General features: G+C 34.5%; 2 protein-coding genes across 3 annotated transcripts in view; one reads left to right on the top strand and one right to left on the bottom strand.

Annotated features, from left to right (window-relative positions):
- LOC132699569 (hornerin-like) overlaps positions 1-1,406 on the top strand; it is a 68,687-nt gene extending 67,281 nt beyond the window's left edge. For both annotated transcript variants that reach the window (XM_060666361.1, XM_060666362.1), the window contains 3 exons: positions 38-670; positions 726-889; positions 953-1,406. In XM_060666361.1, coding sequence (XP_060522344.1) covers positions 38-670; positions 726-889; positions 953-1,085 — 930 coding nt within the window. In that variant the 3' untranslated portion in view covers positions 1,086-1,406. The remainder of the gene's footprint in view (positions 1-37; positions 671-725; positions 890-952) is intronic.
- Positions 1,407-2,392: 986 nt separating this feature from the next.
- LOC132700110 (transmembrane protease serine 9-like) lies at positions 2,393-17,462 on the bottom strand. Its single transcript, XM_060667230.1, is given in 7 exon segments — positions 2,393-2,644; positions 4,104-4,603; positions 8,127-8,216; positions 10,291-10,456; positions 10,459-10,548; positions 13,061-13,560; positions 17,325-17,462. Coding segments are annotated over 7 exon segments (1,644 nt in total). The 5' UTR covers positions 17,371-17,462.
- Between the last annotated feature and the right edge of the window lie 6,111 nt (positions 17,463-23,573).

Below are 23,573 nucleotides of genomic sequence, written 5' to 3'. Positions count from 1 at the left end.
CTATAAATAACAGAAAAAAAAATGCAATAAATTTCAGGGATCTTCAACACCCGTGGAAACATCGGTAACACAAAGTACAGTAACCACATCTTACAACACAACATCAACGTCATCTACTGTTGATGGACAAAGGACTACCACTTCCGATGCGTTTGGAATTCAAAGCACTTCTACAGCTACCGATTCGAGTTACTCCGTTACGTCAACGTTAGCCAGCATTACTAGTACCTACTCACCTTTAATAACTACGCAGAATACAGAAGTTACTGGGTCGGTTGGTACTTCAACCAACGTAGATACCACTACTACCTCAGATGGTGTTTCGACGACTTCTACGGTGAATCCTGACACTACGACTACTAGTTCTGGGTCAACCGGTGGGACCGAATGGGAGTCCTGCCCCATTAGCCAGCTGGAAGGGCAGCAAGTGGCTCTGATTTGTCCGACCGGTTTCAGAAGGCATCCCAAATACTGCAACTTGTTCTATCAATGCACCCAAGGATCTCAGGAGCACGACTACAAAATTCTAGTACTTAGTTGTCCGACAGGTACGGTCTACGACGACGATCGAATCCAATGCTTGCCTCAAAACGAAACCAGTCGAGCGTGTAGGGGTGAAATAGCGCAAGCCAGTCTGCTAAGGAAGTTGGATGTCAACTCTTTGCCTCCAGTGAGTACCGAATGTCTTGTTGAGGTTCGTCGTTCTAATAGAAGCTTATTTGCAGATTCGTGTCCCCACGGAAAGATCCCTGTGCCCGAACGAAGGCTATCACGAGCTGGAAGCGAACGAATGCTCTGAGGAGTTCGTCAAATGCCATCGAAGTGGACGTGGATTAGAAGGGTACCTTTACCAATGTCCAGAGGGATTCGCCTACTGGCAAATAAGCAGGTGAGATTTTTGAGCGAAGCAACTTGAGGATTTATCGATTGCGTGGGTTTTTTTTCCGCGTAGGAGATGCGAAAGGACCTCCAAACTCTTCCATTGTACGGAGTACAATCGTTCGAAGAGCAGATGGCAAGTACCGATCGAAGAATTCAACATTTCGTATCGGCGTAGGAAAAGTGCGCTCTTGCCATCGATGTGAAATGCATTCAGTAGGTACCGCGTAAAATGTTTGAAATAAGCAAAAATTTTGAACGTTTTGTCTCCACGGTACTTAAATATGCAATTACGTCCTGACTGATTATTGAAAGTAATTAATTGCGTGTAAAATACGAAACGGCCGGAACGATATACGTTTGAAACGTATATTTTTTCGTCGTTTCACATGGGGCTGGTTTAGGGTTAAATTTAGGTATTTATTTTCGTTATTTATTTTAGATTTGCATGCGGCGAATCTCGCATTTGTACTGACAGTGTCAATATTGATTTTACTTTAATTATTAATAGGTTAAGATCTCGAACGCGCCATATTGATTTAGGATGATATTTTGGTAATAAAAATTATTCGAAATAACGCGTTTTTTTTACTACTTACGAGGGCGGCGCCAAAATTTCCCGGCCTGAATATGAAAGAAACAAAGCATAGTAACAATTTTTTATTATTTTTCAATATAATCCCCCTTAACTTCAATACACTTATGACATCTCTTTAACAACAACTTTAAAGAAATATAATTTTGGTTTGTATGGACTGGTGCATCATCGTGCAAAAGACGCACGCCTCTGGTCAGTTTTCGTGGACGTTTTACACGTATGGTGTCTCGCAATTTATGTCATAATGTTGCGTAAATTTACTCCGAGTAAAAAGAGGCGGTACAGACTGTTGCAAGATACCAAGAAGTATTCCAGAGCGGAGGAAAAACAACTGCTCACTCATCCTTGCTTGTGTCTAACTCAGTCTGTCTCAGCCATCGTTTTCACCGGATATGGCCCCCGGCGACTTTTTCCTGTTCGCAAAACTCAAGGAATCTATGAAAGGAATGAGGTTCCGAACGATTAAGGACATAAGGAAAAAATCACCGGAAGCACTCAAGGCTATACGAGCATGTGTTTACCAGAAGTGCTTTGAGGATTGGCACAAGTGTATTCTCCCTAAGGTGCATTAATTTTGATGAATAAATAAATACTTTTTGATAAAACTAAAAAGTCAACTTTCTTTTTGAACATACCTGAAATCTGTGCTTATATAATAAACTACAATAGAAAGTAATAAAAAAATTAAATTATGTAAAAAAAGTTCCTTCAGAATCACTGTTTCAACTCTGATTGCCGCTCCATATTCTTTCTTAATGTGCAATAGTAACGTTTTGTGTTATTTTTTTTTAATGTTTAATCATAAAGTGGTAATAAGGGATGTATCTATCTATGACAAAGAACCAACTTCTTTTCCAACCGCACAGTAAAAAGGCTCCAATACTGAAAATCATTTATTTGACATCTTTCTAATATTTAAATTCCGCTGTGGGTCCTGATCCAGTTCCTGTAGAAGGGAATGCTCGCGTAAACTCCGGGCAATCCGGGTCTGGCGCAACCGGCTCCGAAGTTGACCACTCCTGCGAATCTTCCTGCGACAATAGCAGGGCCACCGGAATCACCCTGGCAGGAGTCCCTGCCTCCTGCGGCTGTACCAGCGCACCACACCCTGTCAGTGATGACGGAACCGTATACGTTACGGCAGCTCGTGCGGGATACTACAGGAACCTGTAAAAATAACGATATTTTAAAAGCCGCGATGTTGCCGTTTTCCTAAAAAGTAGCATCAACGCTGGAATTTTAAATGAGACACCCGGTATATTATTGCATTTTCTGATCCGCTAATACTTGACGATACTTGGTGAATAATACATTCCTATACCTATCTCCAGCGGTTTTCGTGAAAATAATTATTTTCTCCGTTTTGCCGACCAAAACAGAACTTCAATTAATTTCTTATCACTACGAGATTGGAGTTAATAGCAAATTAAAATTTTGGGCTCAGTTTATGGAGGTATCGAACAGATATCGAAATTAATTTTACATCATACAGGGTTGGTCGTAACTAATGTCCATGTACCATGTCTGGACTGGATTACTTTGGCATCTTTTAGGTGGCCATGGAATAACCGCCTTTTGTTGAATAACTTCCGTTTGACGGTTCATTAACTATTTACAGATAATTGATTCCGGTTTCAATAAAATCGATTTTAAATGGAAGGAAACCAATATTCTAATGAATTTTGGTTTGGTAAAATTTTCACAAGAGGGTATTTTGGTCTGTCGACCATTCTCATGTCACAAAGGAAATTAAATCTCGAAAGAAATTTAGTGCATAATAGAAGATAATAAAGCAAATTTTATAATTCGCTTTGAATCATTGAAAATAACGTCCATATTGAGAGCAGCGGTAAGTGATTTTCTCTAGAAGCTTAGCCTTCAGGAACTTCTTGGTACCAACTAGATGGGGTGTTCCAAGAATTATACGAATTATTTAATAACCAATGGTTTCGACGTTTTGGGAATTGGCCAGCAAGATCGCCAGATCTTTTCCTTCAGTTCTAAATCTAATGTACCATCAACCGTATATTGTTTAGGTTTGTAAGCTACAAATCATTTGATGAAACCTAAATACTGAAAGTTAGCAGACAGACAGAAATAATGTGCTTTTTGAAATAAACGATTCCCAAATCTGCTTTCGAAGACTCGTAGCTGCGTAGCTGAACATTCAGAAAATCGATATAATTTTATTGTGCACGCACCCTGTATAAGAAAATATAAAAAATTATACCAGGAATAGCGATTCCCACTAATATTTTTCAATCGGGTCAATGGTTTCGGAGAAAATAATATTTTTGTAAAACCCAAAATAAGCAAAAAAAATAGACTGACACTGTGCAATATGTCGAGAATAAAATCCGTCTTCGAAAAATGATTTTTTTGTAGATCAATGCGGTTTTTAATTTTTTTAAAATACTTCCCGAAACCTGAGTCCCCCCAATTTCGATTGGTTCCGTTAGGGGGCCACACGCCAGCGGCTTGGTAAGCTTATCTTGTTCCATAGCGAAAAAAAGATAGATGTCAATTTCTGATCGCGGCCATTTCCAATGGGCTTATGTGTCTCATGGTCAGTTTAAAAGGAGCAAAACTTCAGCTCGCTCACTCAAAAATAAGCGAATAAATTTACCTGAACAGCTTGAAGGGTGATCGACCCTTGTCTAGCGCCTTCCCAAAGGTCTCCCCATCCAGAGATGGTACTAACTTCACCTGCGGAATAGTCTCTGGTTGCGGGATCCAAAGCGATGGCGGCGGCATTTTGGGATGTCACGGCCGATGCCAGGTAGATGAGAGCGATGTCATAGTCTACCGAGTTGAGTCTGTAATTCTCGTGCAGCCTGTAGGATTGCGCGGCTATTCTCTGGCCTCCACTGTTATGAACGGTGGAACCAACGCGCACATTCAATTGGGTGACACTGGTGATTACGTCGCTGTCCAGACAATGGGCCGCTGTGACGACCCATCTGGCCGAGATAAGGGTGCCTCCGCAGATTTGTGCACCGTTGCGAAGGATTGCCACTTGGTAGGGGAAATCTCTGATGTCTACCGGTACCCCTCCAACGATTCTACCGCCGATGGTGCCGTGGGTGACATTCGCGAAGTCGATACCACTAACTAGCGATGAGTCGGCTGAAATGGCAACGCGAGTTTTGAGAAGCACTCTTAAAACGTTCTCGGTGCTGCAGAGATCATCCGAATACTAATAAAAACTATAAATAAATTAAAAATATGTCTATATGTGATATTTTTATTATTTAAGAATTGTGTTATGATGGTCGTTTCTGTTTCTGAATTCAACTTTTAGTCTGGTCAACATGTACCATTTTTCTAAAATGTTTGTACAGTCTCGGAAAATTATGATTACGATTCGGAAAATTATGTAGAAAGTTTAAGGAAAGGTTCCAAAAGGGGATGAAGAAAATTGCAAAAGTTATAAACAGTTAGGTGAAAAAAAAAATAATGGTCTGTTTTTTTTAATATCTCGAAAAATAATGAAAATTTTCGAAATGTTAAAAAAGATCTGAAAAGATCAGCAAATTTGCTAAAAAAAAGTGCCAGCTCCAGGAACTGTACCTCCAATATTTATAATTTTTATGGAGCCCTGACATATGAGCGAAAACATTCAAGCGTGTCGCTACTAAAATTATTTAAACATATTAAATATGAATATTAAGGAATAAAAAAATTAATGTAGCATTGGGATACACAAATTAACAATAACGCCCGACAAAAAAAAATTGTTCCAATTTGTTCATAAATTATTTTTTTGTTCGATAATTATTAGACAAAAGCCTTAGGAATTTCTTGACTTCGTGGAGCTATTGGTATTAGGCTTACAAGTAGATCGCAATTGTAAAAATTTTAAAATTTTGGTTTTTATTTTTTTATTAACAATCGAAAATTAAAAAATAAAAAAAAGTTTATTAAAAAATATTTTTTTGTTGACATCTGCAGTGTTTTGATATCTGATAATGGTATATAAAAATATTTTTTTTGCATTTTTTTACTACCATTGTTTAATAAATTGTTATAAACAAATACATTGTTTATGAGCGAATCAGAAAAAAATTTTTGGTCATCTATTTATTGACATAAATTATGACTTTTAGAGAAAAAAGGGTTCCTTAAAAAAATATTTGTTGCTAAAAAATTCATTTGTTTTTTGGGAGTATATTTCAAAATTAAGGAACCGTTTTTTCTATAAAAATCATAATTTCCATCACTCTTTCAGATTCATACAAACATTTTTTCTCTTAATTTTTTATTTGTCTATTTAATAAACAATTTGTTATTTTTTTTTCATTTATTTTTTTTCAATACTCAATCAATCAAGATAAAAACAGCCATGTATTATTTTATATGAAATTTTTTTTCTATTTTTTATATAACATTTAATATTATCATGCCTTCAACTTTTATTATTTATTATTAATAAAATTTTAAATCTCTTTTTAATTTTTAAATTTACTCGCAAAAAACGATTGTTTAATTCAAAAAAAACAAAACCCTTTTTTTTCACTAAATTATTTATAACTTTTGCAATTTTTTTCAGCCCCTTTTGGAACCTTTCCTCAAACTTTCTATATAATTTTCCGAAATCGAATTTTCCTATTACTTGGAAAGCATCCACGGCAGAAATATTAACCTCGCAAATTTGGATGTTATCTTGATGTACTTTTTGAAATTGATTTGCTTGTTGTTTACTGACCCGTTTAGTTTCTTTCAAATTTTTTGAATTTCAGGCAATCGCAAGCTGAACCACAATTCAGTTATCTTTAACGAAATAAATAAAAACTAAAAGTTCTGATTTTCACGAAATTATATATATATTCGTATGACAGTTGCTTCGATAACACCTTGTATTCATCAAATGTAATATTTTCAAACTACCTGCTGCCATATATACCGAAAAATGACAATAAAATCTTAATTAACGTTATTGTAAGGATTTAAGTTTAATAATGGCGAGGTTTACATTTGAATGTCCCATTTTGTTAATCTCCATGGCTTCTAATTAATTTAATTTCCTACTTTTTGTGGCTGGATGTAAAATATCAAAAATGTCGCTAAGTATGTAGCATAATTAGAATCTAGACTATATTTAAATGTTGTTATATGTCCGTTAATGTGTTTCTTGAAGGATCTATCTATTTGTCCAATATAAATTTTATTCATTTCATTTTATTGTTTTTTAAAAATTTTCAATTGCAATTAGTTTAATGGTATTAAGTTCTTTAATGTAATTTTCTGTTGAGAGTGGCGTATTAAGAAGTCCGTGTATAAAAGAGTGAAATGCAGCCATTTTGTGTGTAAGGGTGATTTGAGCTGTTATGTATGACTGTGTCCGTGTGTGAAGGTTTACGGTAAATTTAAAACATCTAATTTGTTTTGCTTAACGACCAATTAGATTTAAATACCTCTGCATTAATAAACTTAAATTCTCACAATAACATTAATTAAATTGATAAACACACGGTGTTGTCGAAACAATTGTCAAGTGAATACGTATAATTTCGTGAACATTTGAACTGTTAGTTCTTATTTATTTTGTTAAAGTTAGTATAATCCATATAATCCACCTCAATTGAATCAGTTATCTTTATTGAGTAAGTAGTAAAACACGACTATAAAGTTAATTTTTCAGAAACTGTCCAACATTTTAAGTTATGAAAAAAATTGAATGCAGAAAGCTAAAAAAAATTACTTCATATTGACTACAGCGACTGGAACATTCAAAAACATAAGTACGAAATGAAACTATGCAAAAAAGTCGTCGGTTAATGAGCAAAAGATACACAAGGTGTTTTGCTAATTGAACGAATGCCAAAAATTATGTAATACTTCGCATGTCCTAAACGTCTGAACTTTTGAGATGCAGGGTGTTAAAGTAATCAAATATATGATATATATAATATTGTATTTTTAATATCGGTAATACGAATTTAGATATTTATCTGTTTTATTAAAATAATTGAAAAACCCTTATCACTGTAGTAGGCTGTTTCTATAATAATTATTAATTTTGTTGTCAAAGCGGTTGTTGGACATCAGTTTTTCAATTTAGTGTATCCTTCAAAATGGTTGATATTAATTTATTTAAAGCCAACTTTGTCAAAAATTATTAATAGTAGGTAGATTTTTTTTAAATACGAATCGTTTATTATTTATCTTGTTATGTTATTTCATTAAAACTGCAAAAGTGAAAAAAGGTCTTCTAATTTTTTTTCTACAGACATTAGTTCGTAGCTAAAAGCTAGATATTTTTTTTTAGATAGACATTTTATTTTTTACAAAAAAAGTTGTCGATGGCATGCCAATTTTTTCATTCAATTTCATTAAAATGTCTAAAGTTATATTACTGATATAAAAAAAATATTTTTAATTCTTGAAAACTTTACTTAAATCACCCCCTTAGTTATTGAATTCCATAAGAAAACAACCCATATATGATGGTATATTAAATGTAGTATTTATTAATAACCAGATGGTACTAAAATAGTATCTTTAATTGTTAATTAAAAAACAGGTGAATGCGATCCGAGTGACTGAATATCTGAACGCAATCACAGTTGATCATTTCAGTTTAGATAAATAATTGTAATAATTATTGGAACCTTAGTCGATAGTTGATACTCTGTTACTTCAAACTTACCTAGACTCAGGCCAAAGAGTGCAAGAACGCAAATAGTCACTTTCATTTTGACGAAGGTTTGAATGTGATCCGTACGTTGGGGATTTGGGCCTTTTATACTCAATACGAAACGTCCAAATCATATTAAATGAAAAGACGAATGAATTTTTAATCCTCCAAAAATCGAAATTTGGTTTTTTAATTCCGCAAATGGGTTAGCGAGGATATAATTCGACGGCATTTTGATCCCTTTGTCACGATGATAATGATAACTACACTATCAGATAATGCGAACTTTCTACTGCAAATGATGGACTAGATGATTTACAATCTGCAGATAAGTAACTAGGCTAAATTAAAAGCGTAAAATTACGTTATAAGGACCTATTCGCTGTTTTCTTTTAAAGCTACGTCCTATTATTTCAGAAAGTAATACGTATTAAGTCAAATCGAAAAAAAAAACATTTTAGTAAATTATATTAATGTATATATATATATATATATATATATATATATATATATATATATATATATATATATATATATATATATATATATATATATATATATATATATATATATATATATATTCTCACGTATTGATTCACGGATGGAAAAATGTGATGACACTATATTCCGGGATATCATCCGTTCGCTCGTTGAACTCCGACTGGAATCCTGCATCCGACTGGAATCCTGCAAATCTTGCATCCGACTGGAATCCTGCAGACGTTTCGCCAAAATCTCACTTGGCATCTTCAATGCTCGCGCTCCGAAAACACTTCGAACACTGTGTTCGAAGTGTTTTCGGAGCGCGAGCATTGAAGATGCCAAGTGAGATTTTGGCGAAACGTCTGCAGGATTCCAGTCGGATGCAAGATTTGCAGGATTCCAGTCGGATGCAGGATTCCAGTCGGAGTTCAACGAGCGAACGGATGATATCCCGGAATATAGTGTCATATATATATATATATATATATATATATATATATATATATATATATATATATATATATATATATATATATATATATATATATATATATATATATATATATATATATATATATATATATATATATATATATATATATATATATATATATATATATATATATATATATATATATATATATATATATATATATATATATATATATATATATATATATATATATATATATATATATATATATATATATATATATATATATATATATATATATATATATATATATATATATACATATATATATATATATATATATATATATATATATATATATATATATATATATATATATATATATATATATATGATGACACTATACTCCGGGATATCATCCGTTCGCTCGTTGAACTCCGACTGGAATCCTGCAAATCCTGCATCCGACTGGAATCCTGCAGACGTTTCGCCAAAATCTCACTTGGCATCTTCAATGCTCGCGCTCCGAAAACAGTGTTCGAAATGTTCGAAATATATATATATATATATATATATATATATATATATATATATATATATATATATATATATATATATATATATATATATATATATATTCTCACGTATTGATTCACGGATGGAAAAATGTGATGACACTATATTCCGGGATATCATCCGTTCGCTCGTTGAACTCCAACTGGAATCCTGCAAATCCTGCATCCGACTGGAATCCTGCAGACGTTTCGCCAAAATCTCACTTGGCATCTTCAATGCTCGCGCTCCGAAAACACTTCGAACACGGAGAACGGACAGACAAAAACAATTTTTTTTTCGACGGTGATCATTTCTGTACCAATGGCGATCCCATAGGACCTACCGTTAGCGATTTCTTCGATTTTCGAAAGTGACAAGAAAACTGACGTCAAGTCTCACAGACCTTTTCGGTAATAATTTTTAACTCGTAGATGTAATAATACTATCCGCTGTATGAAGGTATTGAAGTACTGGAAATTTTACCGCCACGGTGAGATTGAGATTGCGTCGGGTCTGTCAGACTTGGCGCCACCTCTGGAAGGTTAAAGGTTCGTTTTCGTAGTGTTTCTACGTTTGTAACAATTGAATCGAATTGTTTACTACCAACTAAAAATGGAGATCGAACGAGAAAGCTCGTTTCGAGCAAATTTCCAACATAAAACGCTCAGTAATGGATATTATTTATTGAAATTCATGTCAACATTTAAATTCCGCTGTGGGTCCTGATCCAGTTCCTGTAGAAGGGAATGCTAGCGTAAACTCCGGGCAATCCGGGTCTGGCGCAACCGGCTCCGAAGTTGACCACGCCTGCGAATCTTCCTGCGACAATAGCAGGGCCACCGGAGTCACCCTGGCAGGAGTCCCTACGTCCCTACCTCCTGCGGCAGTACCTGCGCACCACACTCTGCTGGTAATGACGGAACCGTATATGTTACGGCAACTGGTACGGGATACTACAGGAACCTGTCAAAAGAAGGCGATTTGCAACCTAATCGACAATTAATATTTTTTAAAACTTATACCCGAAACGTCGCAACCTTTGAGATACATAGAAAGTAAATCTATGAGATTTTCCGGGCTGTTAGGCCGTGGTCCATTGGTTTTACTACCAAAGCTTTCAGCTGTTACTGCGGCAGATATCTTCAGTGGAACGTAGATTGTACCTGTTTCAAACCGCTCGGACGGACGGCGGACTGAACGGTCGTTTGAGCTTCCGTGCCCCCCCTCCGTGTTGTTATTATAAGGTTTTGTTTGCGTTTTTTACAGGACGTTGTGCCATATTTTGTTTACTTGTAACCCCTTTTCACGTTTTTTGAAATTGTAATGTTTCTCTGTAGACAGAACTTCGGTATTGTCGAATTTGATGCTGTGATCTCCATTGGTGAACATGTGCTCTGCCACCGCCGATTTTTCTATTTGTTCCCAGCGACAGGATCTTTTGTGTTCAGTCAAGCGCGTAGATATGGTGCGTTTTGTTGTTCCAATATACACGTGTCCGCATGAACATGGGATTTTGTATACCTCCGGCCGAAGACAGCGGTTTTCGGGGATCTTTGGTCGATCTTAAGTGTTATCGTATTTTTCCTGTGGGTTTCAAAATTGGCTGTATGTTATGTCTCGCCATTATTTTGCCGACCCGGTCCGTTATTCCTCCGATATATGGGAGGCGTTTCTTTATTAGGCTCCCGTCTATTTTGTTTCTTCGGTCTTATGGTCCGTTATTTGTAGCCATTTGCTTGAAGTGTCTCAATTCCCCTGACTAATTCCTGTCGACTAGTCTTTAACAACTCCTCTCTTTTGTTTTTTATGGTGGTTAGATTTTTTGTGCAAGTAGCGGTCCGTGTGAGTGGCTTTTCGGTAAACTCTATGTCCCAACCTTAGGTTATCGCCTCGGTTTACCATTACATCGAAAAATGGGAGTTGTCGATCCTGTTCACTTTCCATAGTAAATTGGATTTTTGGATATATACTGTTCAGATGCCGGAAGTTCTGCCGCAGTAGCAGATGAAAGCTTTGTTAGTAAAACCAATGGACCACGCCACGCCTAACCGCCGGGAAAATCTCACAGATTATGACGTGGGCCGTGAAAGCCTACGCAATTATATAGAAAGTAAAGTTTTCAAAAATAAAATATTTTCTTCATCTTTACTTTCTTTACCAGTATACCATTTTTTTTAAATACACCAATTTGCGGACGTACAAAATTTCATCTGTCTATTTCGGCAGACATTGATGGTACGCGACTGCATTTTCTTAGTACAGAATCTCTTACAATCTCCAGTCATTTCTAACGAAATATAATATCTTGATAAGTGTTATATTAAAATACTTTAAAAAACGTAACATAGTAGGCCCAAAAGAATTATTAATTCTGCTGTCAAGGCGGTTTTCAAATTCAGTTCTTCGCGTCTTTTTCTTTCTTATATATCGTTAAACCTCGTAAATCTCAAAAAGTAAGAAAAATTTAAATATAAGATAAATATATATATATATATATATATATATATATATATATATATATATATATATATATATATATATATATATATATATATATATATATATATATATATATATATATATATATATATATATATATATATATATATATATATATATATATATATATATATATATATATATATATATATATATATATATATATATATCTGCATCGAAATATAGGGTTTTTCATTTGAAAATCGTGAGATTTTGTTAATTGATTTCAAATAAACGGCACCACCTATTTGGGACACCCTGTATAAGCTAAATCGCATCTGTCAAACTGATTGAGTAGTGTATCATCTCCTTAGTCTGCGGTAAAATTTTGTTTGCAACACCTGGATCAGTAGCGTCACAACACAATTTTATATGGGGCAATCAAAATATGAAAAAAAAACACGTAACCTCAATTTCTGCATAAACTGTGCAAAATTCGAATAGGAATTTCTTAAGAAAGTGACCTTTATTTTAACCAAGGGTTCAAAAAATGACGAAATATACAGGGTGTTCTATTTAAAATAACAAAGTTGATGTCGGGGGGACACTTGTGGGACACCCTGTATCAATAATATTATATTGTACTGAAGTGGCTTTTACTTGATGAAAATCCATTTAAAATAGTTAAATAAGAACAAACGTTGTTCAGATTTTCACATAAATGCCTTTATCAAATGCGAGTATCAAACGGTACCGATGTTTATAAATACAAAACAGTAATTAATTAAAGTGAGGTATTACATTACATTCTTTATTAAATTGAAAGCAATACTTGAAATGCTCCAGTTCATATAGGGGGTTTTTGAAATAAACGATCACCAAATTCACCCGGTGGTGGTTGAGAAATTGTATGGAAGGGAACATATTTTATTGGAAATCAGGGCACAGGATCGACCAAGCCGATGGCCAACTTGTAGTGCCAGAGAAGAAGAAGAAATTCGAATAGGAAACAACAAGAAGAAGCGAATAAATTTACCTGAACAGCCTGAAGTGTGAGTGAACCTTGTCTTGCGCCTTCCCAAAGGTCTCCCCATCCTGAAATGGTGGTAACTTCACCTGCGGAATAGTCTCTGGTTGCGGGATCCAAAGCGATCGCAGCCGCATTCGGAGATGTCACAGCGGATGCCAGGTAGATGAGAGCGATGTCGTAATCCACTTGTCTTAGTCTATAATTCTCGTGCAGCCTGTAGGATTGGGCGGCTATTCTCTGGCCTCCGCTGTTATGAACGGTGGAACCCACGCGCACATTCAATTGGGTGACACTGGTGATGATTTCGCTGTCCAAGCAATGGGCCGCTGTGACTACCCATCTGGCAGAGATAAGGGTGCCTCCGCAGATTTGTGCTCCGTTGCGAAGGATCGCCACTTGGTAGGGGAAATTCCTGATATCTACCGGCACACCACCAACGATTCTACCGCCGATGGTGCCGTGGGTGACATTTGCCAAATCGATATCACTAACTAGCGATGAGTCGGCTGAAATTGCAACGCGAAATTTGATTAGCACTCTAGAAACATTAACAAGGACTTCTATATAATTTATACTTGAGTAAGATCACGTCAAGTGGACCCCCCATTTACCACTTGGTCATAAAAAAATAATCTATATATATTTTTTATAACCACTTTTGATGAAAAATTGCTGCCAAAAACGATTTTTTATAATTTTGATTTTATCAATATTTTTTTTATAATGAAAATTTTAGGCACTTTTAATTAAAAGATGGATTAAAAATCAACCGTAAGAGATAAATTTATTACATTTTCAGCATCCATGGTCAAATGTCTATACTTTAAGAATATATTAACGACATTGTTGGTTTTCGTATTGTTAACTAACTTTTAAGTTAAATGAAAATTTAACTGATTTTTTGGTGAAAAAAAAAAAACGTTTTTTTATCGGTCATATGCTTTACATATTTAAGTTTAAGATTTCGGAAGAAAATTTCACTGCTCTCACGGGTGTTTTTTAATCCATTTTTTAATTAAAAGTACTTACAATTTTCATTATTAAAAAAAATGTTGTTAAAATCAAAATTTTAAAAAATCGTTTGGGGGATCAATATTCCATCATAAGTACTTATAAAAAATATATATAGATTAAATTTTTATGATCAAGTGGTAAATAGGGGGGTCCACTTGATGTGATCTTACTCACTTGTAGCTTATAAGCTTAAGTTCACGTTCAATGCAATACAATGCAATATAAAATAAAGTGATGTGATTGTGGTTTCTGTTTTTTGTTATAGTAAAATAATACCTAAAACCAATACAATTATTAGCACGTAGCATGAAAGATGAATCTATAGAGGAGGTTTCTACATCATTGATGTAGAGTTTAAACAGAACATTACCCATAACCGATCTCTGCGGAACAACTACATAGATATCAAGAATATAAAATAAAGTGATGTGATTGTGGTTTCTGTTCTTTGTTATAGTAAAATAATACCTAAAACCAATACAATTATTAGTACGTAGCATGAAAGATGAATCTATAGAGGAGGTTTCTACATCATTGATGTAGAGTTTAAACAGAACATTACCCATAACCGATCTCTGCGGAACAACTACATAGATATCAAGAATATAAAATAAAGTGATGTGATTGTGGTTTCTGTTTTTTGTTATAGTAAAATAATACCTAAAACCAATACAACTATTAGCACGTAGCATGCAAGATGAATCTATAGAGGAGGTTTCTATATCATTGATGTAGAGTTTAAACAGAACATTACCCATATCAAGAATATAAAATAAAGTGATGTGATTGTGGTTTCTGTTCTTTGTTATAGTAAAATAATACCTAAAACCAATACAACTATTAGCACGTAGCATGAAAGATGAATCTATAGAGGAGGTTTCTACATCATTGATGTAGAGTTTAAACAGAACATTACCCATAACCGATCTCTGCGGAACAACTACATAGATATCAAGAATATAAAATAAAGTGATGTGATTGTGGTTTCTGTTCTTTGTTATAGTAAAATAATACCTAAAACCAATACAATTATTAGTACGTAGCATGAAAGATGAATCTATAGAGGAGGTTTCTACATCATTGATGTAGAGTTTAAACAGAACATTACCCATAACCGATCTCTGCGGAACAACTACATAGATATCAAGAATATAAAATAAAGTGATGTGATTGTGGTTTCTGTTTTTTGTTATAGTAAAATAATACCTAAAACCAATACAACTATTAGCACGTAGCATGCAAGATGAATCTATAGAGGAGGTTTCTATATCATTGATGTAGAGTTTAAACAGAACATTACCCATATCAAGAATATAAAATAAAGTGATGTGATTGTGGTTTCTGTTCTTTGTTATAGTAAAATAATACCTAAAACCAATACAACTATTAGCACGTAGCATGAAAGATGAATCTATAGAGGAGGTTTCTATATCATTGATGGAGAGTTTAAACAGAACATTACCCATATCTAGAATATAAAATAAAGTGATGTAAATGTGGTTTCTGTTCTTTGTTATAGTAAAATAATACCTAAAACCAATACAATTATTAGCACGTAGCATGAAAGATGAATCTATAGAGGAGGTTTCTACATCATTGATGTAGAGTTTAAACAGAACATTACCCATAACCGATCTCTGCGGAACAACTATATAGATATCAAGAATACAAAATAAAGTGATGTGAATGTGGTTTCTGTTTTCTGGCATGGTCGACTTCTAATATGCTGATTAGCAGCTGCCTCATGAAAACAATGTCAGATCTTACATTCGGATAAACGAACATAAATGAACATTGGCAGACGATCATGAACTAAACATTAGAATTTTGAAAATTATGCTAAGAACATTTCCCAATTTTCGATTGGTAATTTTCGAGTTAGTAACTACTTTTTAGAAATATGTTATTATACAGTAATATTCTTTTGATATAACGAATTAATCATACCCTTATGAAGTTTGTAATGACAAACAATCAACAAACAAAAAATCTTGCTAGATTGTAATCAATATCATTGAATTAAAACTAACTGACTGTGACCTATATAAAATTGCAGTATAATATAAGATTTTAATAATAATGTACTTGCATTTCATGGCCTACTAAAAGAAGTAGTATAGAAATATTATAATGTTGGACACCGATCTGAGTTAAAAACAAATGCTAAAGCAATTCTCTGACTACGAATTAATTTTTGTATGTCAAGATCAATTGATCAGTTGATTTGGGTGGTCCATGTGATAACGGAAAAGAATTTTCCAATCAGGAAAGTTAAAAATAATTCCTGTGGTATTTTCAATAAAACGATTTGCTTTTTTATCAGTGCAAGATATTGAGATAGACTAGATGGAGTGAGGGTCTTCCATTTGTGCAGTTCTATAAGGATATTGAAGTGTTTACGCAGCATTGTAAATAGGTTGGAAGGAATTACTCTTACATATTCCAAAAATCAAACAAAATAATAAAAATATATATAAAATATAAAAATTGAACAAGATTTTGCATTTTATTCATATCTATTTTAGCTATTTTATAAACCTTCAATGTTTTCACATGAGCCGTACCAATTGGGAAAGTTCAACAAAAATTTCGAGTAAATTAGCGAGCACTTTTGGTTATTTTACAAAATAACCTCTAAGTTAGATGAAAATGAGTTTTCTATTAAAATACCCAAACGGCCTACTGAGGTCATAGAAGATCCGAACAAAAAATACTCCACTGCTTGTATTGAGGATCTACTACCTCGAAAAAGTAATATGCCTGTTGAAATTTGACAAAGGCAACAAATAAAAATAGTCAAAGGCACAATCAAGACTACATACGCTATACATATTAGACCGATTTTCATGAAACAGTGCTTGTTCAAAATAGAAAGATATTTGCATTATCGACAGAGCTTGCTGAACGTAAAATTGATCTGTGGTCTGACATTGTATCGTCAATAACAACGGTATTACATGAATAATCCGAAAATAGATGACAGGCACTTGTTAAGGTGACTCTAGTTAGCAAACGAACTCAAAAAATTGAATTTAATTAATTGGAGAATTAGCTTATTTGGATATACGATATCCAAAGTAAAACACTTGGTTGATATGCAGAGAATATAAACAAAGATGAGTAGTATAGTAGCAATAGCAGATGAGCTTAAATAATATTTTAAATTGTTGTAACCATTATATATTAACAGAAATGCCTCTGGTTCAGTTTAAACAACTAGGCAGTGATACTTGATACTGTATTATTTAAAACTTACCTAGACTCAGGCCAAGAAGTGCAACAACGCAAATAATCACTTTCATTTTGGGGAAGGTTCGAATGTGATCTTACGTTGAAAGTTCGAAGCTTTTATACCCAGTCGAAAATCCCGAATTTCCGTTTTTAATTCAACAAATGAGGCTTTGGCGAGGCTATAAATTGACAGCATCTTGATCCCTCTGCGACGATGATGATGCTAATAACACTATCAGTTAATGCCGACTTCCTACAGCGAAACTGATATTTTACAAAATACGGATAAGTAATTACTTCTGTATTTTTCCACCTGCGGCTATTTCATTCCGAAGGTAACAAGATTGCTTTCGAAAAATCGTCGTTCGTAACGCATATAGCGAAACAGCTTTTTATTACCTCGCGGTTTCGTGTGGTAAAGGAGCGCAATGTTTTTCTATCGTGTTCCTGCGGACCACCTGCATGCACCCTGTATAAAGCGTCCTTCACATCTTGTCGAACTTACAGTTACAGTAAACATCGGAAAATATTAAAATTTGCACAAATAATGTATAATTGACGAAACCTAAAACTCTCTCTCGACACAGTTCAAATAAAATTATCCCATCTTTAACGGTTTTTAGGATCTTTTAGATTTTTTTACCCTAAACGACACATCCTATACATGATTCAAACAATGTTCGACGTAGAGGTTATAGCCCTGGATCTTCCACGTTTCCTGGTCAAAGAATTTTTTGAAAATAGTAAATGGTTTTCGAGAAAACAACTTGAACTTGATATCTGCAAATTTAGGACACTCATTTAGCACGGAATATCGGCAACACCCTGTACAAGAGGTGAAAACCTTAAATACAAAAGTTTTTGCTGTCTATACGGGCAAAGAATATAAAAGAAAGTGAGATCTGATTCAATGTCTTTCAGTTATAACCAATTTTCCGTAATACAGGGATCCATTATGCAGTTTTTTGAATTTGCGGCGCATCCTGTATATTTTTGAAAAATTTTCAAAAACAAAAGTTTATGGAGTTGATGCGTCTTCTGGTTCAACAATTTTTTTGGTCTCGTAAACGGTTTTTGAAAAATGATGTTTTTTGAAGACTTTTGGACACACGATTTTTATTTTTTCTAGAATACTTCCCGATCCCCCAGCCCCCCATGTAAATACGTGCCAAATATGAAGTCGATTGCTTCAAATTTCAGCCACTTATCGTGTTTCATAACAATGTCCAAAAAACAGTCGAAAATCGCGAAAAAAAAGATGGAGACCGGAGTCGGCTCAGGGAAATTTCTAATAAGCTTATGTGCCTCGTGAAGAAGACAAATTTCAATTTTATAGCTAAAACGGTTCGAAAGTTATTCAAGAATAACCAAAAGACGAGAACGGAGAATGGAGAACGGAGAACAGAGAACGGACAAACAAAAAAAATTTTTTTTTCGACGGCGATCATTTCCGTACCAACAGCGATCCCATAATACCTATCGTTATCGATTTTTGTAGGGACGCAATGTTTTTCTATCGTGCTTCTGTAGACCACTATGGAACTTTCGCAAAATCGATGTAATTTGATTGGGAAAACACCCCGTATAAAGTGTCCTTCACATCTCGTCGAAATTCTAATTTACGGCCTACGGCATAAATATCAAAATTTGTACTGGTAATTGCAATCTAAAATTATATTTTTTCAAATATCTTCTGTGCCCTGTATTATAGATTTTTTTTTTTCGTTTTTAAGAAACAAATTGAATTTTTTTTTCCACCATGTTTGTAGCATAATATCTCCCGAACGGTTGGCTTTTCACCCAACGTTTACATAAAACACTACACTCTATTTTAAACCCTGTGTTTCGTGCTGCCCAAAGTACATATTGGCAAATTTTTATTTCGTAAGCGAACATCACATTTAGTAAATAAAGCACACCAATTAAAACATTATAATAAGCCTTTAAAATGTTCTAGTTGTAACGGGACCCCGTATAAATAAAAACATTGTCCAATAATCTAATAACATGTGGCTGTTTGCGAGTCATTTGTGTAGTAAGCGACGTTTTTGTTGATAGTTTAATTTTTTAAAACTTTACATATAAACAATTAATTAAAATCAATATTGAACATTGCCATATCAAGTCATCTTCAGGAACTTATTTTATCTGATAAAATGTTATTTTTATCTGGTCGACACTATGGCGAGGGTCGATTTTAGTTCGGATCCTCTACTATGGTTAAATGGTTACAAAATCTGCATGCCTACTACGAAATAAGCACCCACAGTCGAAAGTACAAAGACGACTAAAGAATGATTGACGGAAAAAAACCCTGCAGCCGATATTTCCAATGTTCGGTGGGCCGCCTGTTGGGCCAATAAAAAGATGTCGATGTCGTTTTCTGCGAGACCGGGCCCTTGTCTGTTTTCCAAAAGCCTGTGGCAGACCTCGACCGTCTTCCTAGTTTCGACGTATAAGCTTTCACCAACGTTTGCCAAGAAGACTAATCTAAACTGAAAAAAAAAAAACAACTAATTATTAGCAAAGTTACGTATTAGGAAATGAAGGGTACAAAGGGTGAAAAACTTAATTAATTGTGATTTTTATTTAGCAAGAACATGGTAAACAAAAGTATAAAAAAAACTTTGATTCTGATACAAAAAAAACTTGGCAATAAACATGAAGGTCCATAATCTATTATTGTAATCTTATCAACGTGGTATTGTTGTAAAAAAATCCTGGCCTTGAAATCTAGCTTTAGATACATGTACTGGCCCAACATAGGCTAAAGTTGGAAGCAAAAAACACTCTTCAGGTAGGAAAAGTGTTTTTCTTTTTTGCTTTACGACAACATTTTCAAGGTGATTTTCGGTTACAGTTAATTCTTTGACCGGTCTAGAAGGAAAAGGACACTTGGGCATCTAGATATCCGCTAGAAATATGGTCCAACTGACCTTCACAGTATATAACTTTAAAAGGGCTTGGTTTTGTTCCAGAATCCCTTAAAACTGCATTTCAATCTTGAGGCAGTTCAAAGTACCTTTTCTGTTTCACCAAACCCATACATCTAATGTATTCTAGATATGAATCTCCACGAACAGGAAAAACCATTTTGATTGTGTGAAGTTTTTTAACAAAATAAACAATATAACAGTGAACAAACATCATCAGCACCCTATTTTGCTGAAACTTCAGTATAACCACAGAAAAAACCTTCAGAGGCTGAAAGGATATATATGTTGAACATGTAGAGCAAAAGTGGTCTAAGATAATACGTGTCATTGCTTTCCTTGCATACCTAATAGCGCTGAACCTTTGATTTCAATCCGCTATGTACAGTTTGTACCCTTTGTGCAGTTATGCCATGTAAGGCTGAAAAAGCTTTATTTCACCCTGGGATTATCACAAAGTTCGTTCTTTTTTAACGATCTCACCTTATAAGTAAACGAAAATGAATGAAAATCGGATTCGTCTTCAGATAAAAAGATTGTTCATCATGGCCTGTGCGTTATGTCCGTCCCGTTTTAACCTATTTTAATAACTGCGTACCAAATCTAGTCATATTGCTTTCGGGCATGGAATTTTGCTATTTTTCTTTCTTAAGACTCTGTTTATACGATTTATTTATCCATAACTACAAGTTGTCAGCGTAAATCTGTCCTTTTTTCATTTGTACTGCTGACGCGCCATTTGTTGTAAAGACTTTTTATGTAAAAAGGTGGCCAAATAAATCTAGCTATCTATCTATAACTTTGTAGTTGATCAAACTTAGACACGGTCGTGCTTAAATAGGCCGCAGTGAGATTTTGGAAGCATTTAAGTCTTGAACACTTGCAGTCTTGTCTTGATGATTACTTAAGCGTAACTTTTTAGTTACATCCTGCATTCGTCGATAGGATTTTCCTTTGCTTGTTTTTTGATGCTCAGCCATTAGTCAACAACAAAAAGTACACCACAAAACTTTAAAAACAGAATAATCAATAATTACACCAATAAAATTCAACGTCAATAAAAACACAAATACATGCATTGTTCACGATCATAAGCCATCTTTTTTTTTTCACAAAAGCAAATTTGGCTAGAAACTTTTGTGAACTCTCTGGGTATCTAATATAAACAAAACACATTTCTAAAATATAAAAACAACATATAATAACAATAATTCCGAAACTTCTTGGGCATTTTTCAATTTTCATACACTGCCATTATTACACTAAATTAATTAAAATGAAATAAACACAGAAAGAACAAATAGATAGGTAATAAAAATATAATTAAAAAATGACAGTCTCGCAAGTTTTTGACACCTCCGCTTTTTTGTTTGTAATACATGTGTCATAGCCAACTATCTACTTAACATCACAACGATATAATATTTATCATATTAACAAAACATTAATATTTAATACATATATGTGTTTGCCTCAGTACTAAAAAATGGTTAGGGTAAGTAAAAAAAACTACGTCACTGGATTCTGCGGAAAAACCCTATATTAGCGTTTTTTTTTAACACTTCAATAACTCAAAAACTCAAAAACCAAGGCAGTCACAATAATTTTGTTGGCGGCATCTTGAATTTCACGTCTTTAAAAATAACTGAGATACACCGTAACAGTGTCCAAAATTGGATGGCCAATTTGAACTGAACAGAGAGAATTTTCAAATTTGAGTTGGTTGCAATTTCCCTGTAACTTTTGTTAAAATTTATCCGCATTAACAGTTGCTATATATACGTTATTTAACTAGACAGTGTTTATTTGAGAAACTAATCACAAAAGTTTGTGTTTGTTTAAGACGGTTCGATCACAATTTTGGCTGTTTTTGCGTATAACCCGGAAAAAACATCAAAATTTATAGTAATGGAAGAATGGTAAGTAAGCTAATTCTACTTTTATTTCTTTACTTCTACATGCCAAACACATTTCAATTTTCTGTTCCTTAACATTAGATTCAGGAATTGTCGATAATCTCGCACGGTAGGGCTTTTTATTCCAAATGGCACTTAGTAATACGGATGCATTGTATCTTGGATCACTGGATGCCTGCCGGTATCATATAGGATATTCCATGGGCACAATACAGTAAGAGGATGCCGAGAAATCGTTTGTATTGCTTACTATACTTTTTCTACGGCTATATTTTTGCAAAAACGACACAAATACACAAAATTCAAGTTCGATCAAATGCCATGGTTTTGCTTACTGTTTTCTTCGATTATGGTAGCGTAGTACATCGAGAGTTCTTACCGCAAGGTCGTATTGCCAATAAAGAGTATTACCTTAAAGTAAACGTCCGAAATTGTGGGAAAACAATTCATGGATTTTGCAACTTTTGGCAAAAAACAAAACCACAATTGCGCCTTGGCCACTATTATTGGTATTGGTATTAAAGGAAAGCGCCCTCGCGGGCGTCCAAGCACTTAGGCCACCAGATGGGCCCGTTGTGTCCCCAGGCCGCTCTAGAGGGCGTCCAGAATGCCGCCCCTCCTGTAGAAGATCAGCAACTCCTTTAGCCCAATACCGTGCACTGAGTCCGGATCGATCAGGGCCGTTCCGAAGACTCCCAATCTTGCCCATGTCAAGGCAGGGCACTCGGTGAACAGATGATACGGGGTGGCCTTGGCCACTATGGCCCCCTGCGACTTTTTCTTGATCCCAAAACTCAAGAAACCCATGAAACGTATGAGGGTCGAACGATTGAGGAGATAAAGAAAATATACCTGGAGTAACTCAAGACCATACCAGAAAGTCCTTACCAGAAGTGCTAGGGACGACTACTTCGAATTCATTTTGATGAATAAATAAATACTTTTTGATAAAACTTAAAAGTCTCCTTGCTTTTGGAACGCACCTGGTATAATTAGGTATGTTACAGAAGTGAGTAGAAACAAGATTGCTTTCGAAAAATCATCAATCAAAAACCAAAAGACATTGTGCATTAAAATGATCAAACCATACACGGGTCACTATGTGCCACGAAACTGTGAGACTTAATCCTCGCTAATTGTACTCACCAATGTCGAAAATGGGAAAAAAGTGAGCGAAGTGTGCCGTATATGAACTTCATCCATAACCGTTGGTTTGGCCACGATTATATAGCTCACCGTGATCGCCACGATTAAGTTGATAATTTCGCTGAAGATTATCGTACCGAAGCAGGAATTGAATTTTGAAACGCGACCGCACAGATAATTGTGACATTTGAGCGAGTCCCTCTCAAAACGGCCTCCTTGTAAATGCGAATTGAATTCGCGAAAGCTTTCGGTAAGTTCCTCGACCATATAATAAATTAG

The sequence above is a fragment of the Cylas formicarius genome, unplaced genomic scaffold (genome assembly GCF_029955315.1).
Source record: "Cylas formicarius isolate icCylForm1 unplaced genomic scaffold, icCylForm1.1 PGA_scaffold_3__17_contigs__length_32017465, whole genome shotgun sequence".
NCBI classification, from domain to species: Eukaryota; Metazoa; Arthropoda; class Insecta; order Coleoptera; family Brentidae; genus Cylas; species Cylas formicarius.
The sequence above is the reverse complement of the archived record's forward strand: the minus strand, read 5'-3'. Positions and strand labels throughout refer to the sequence as shown.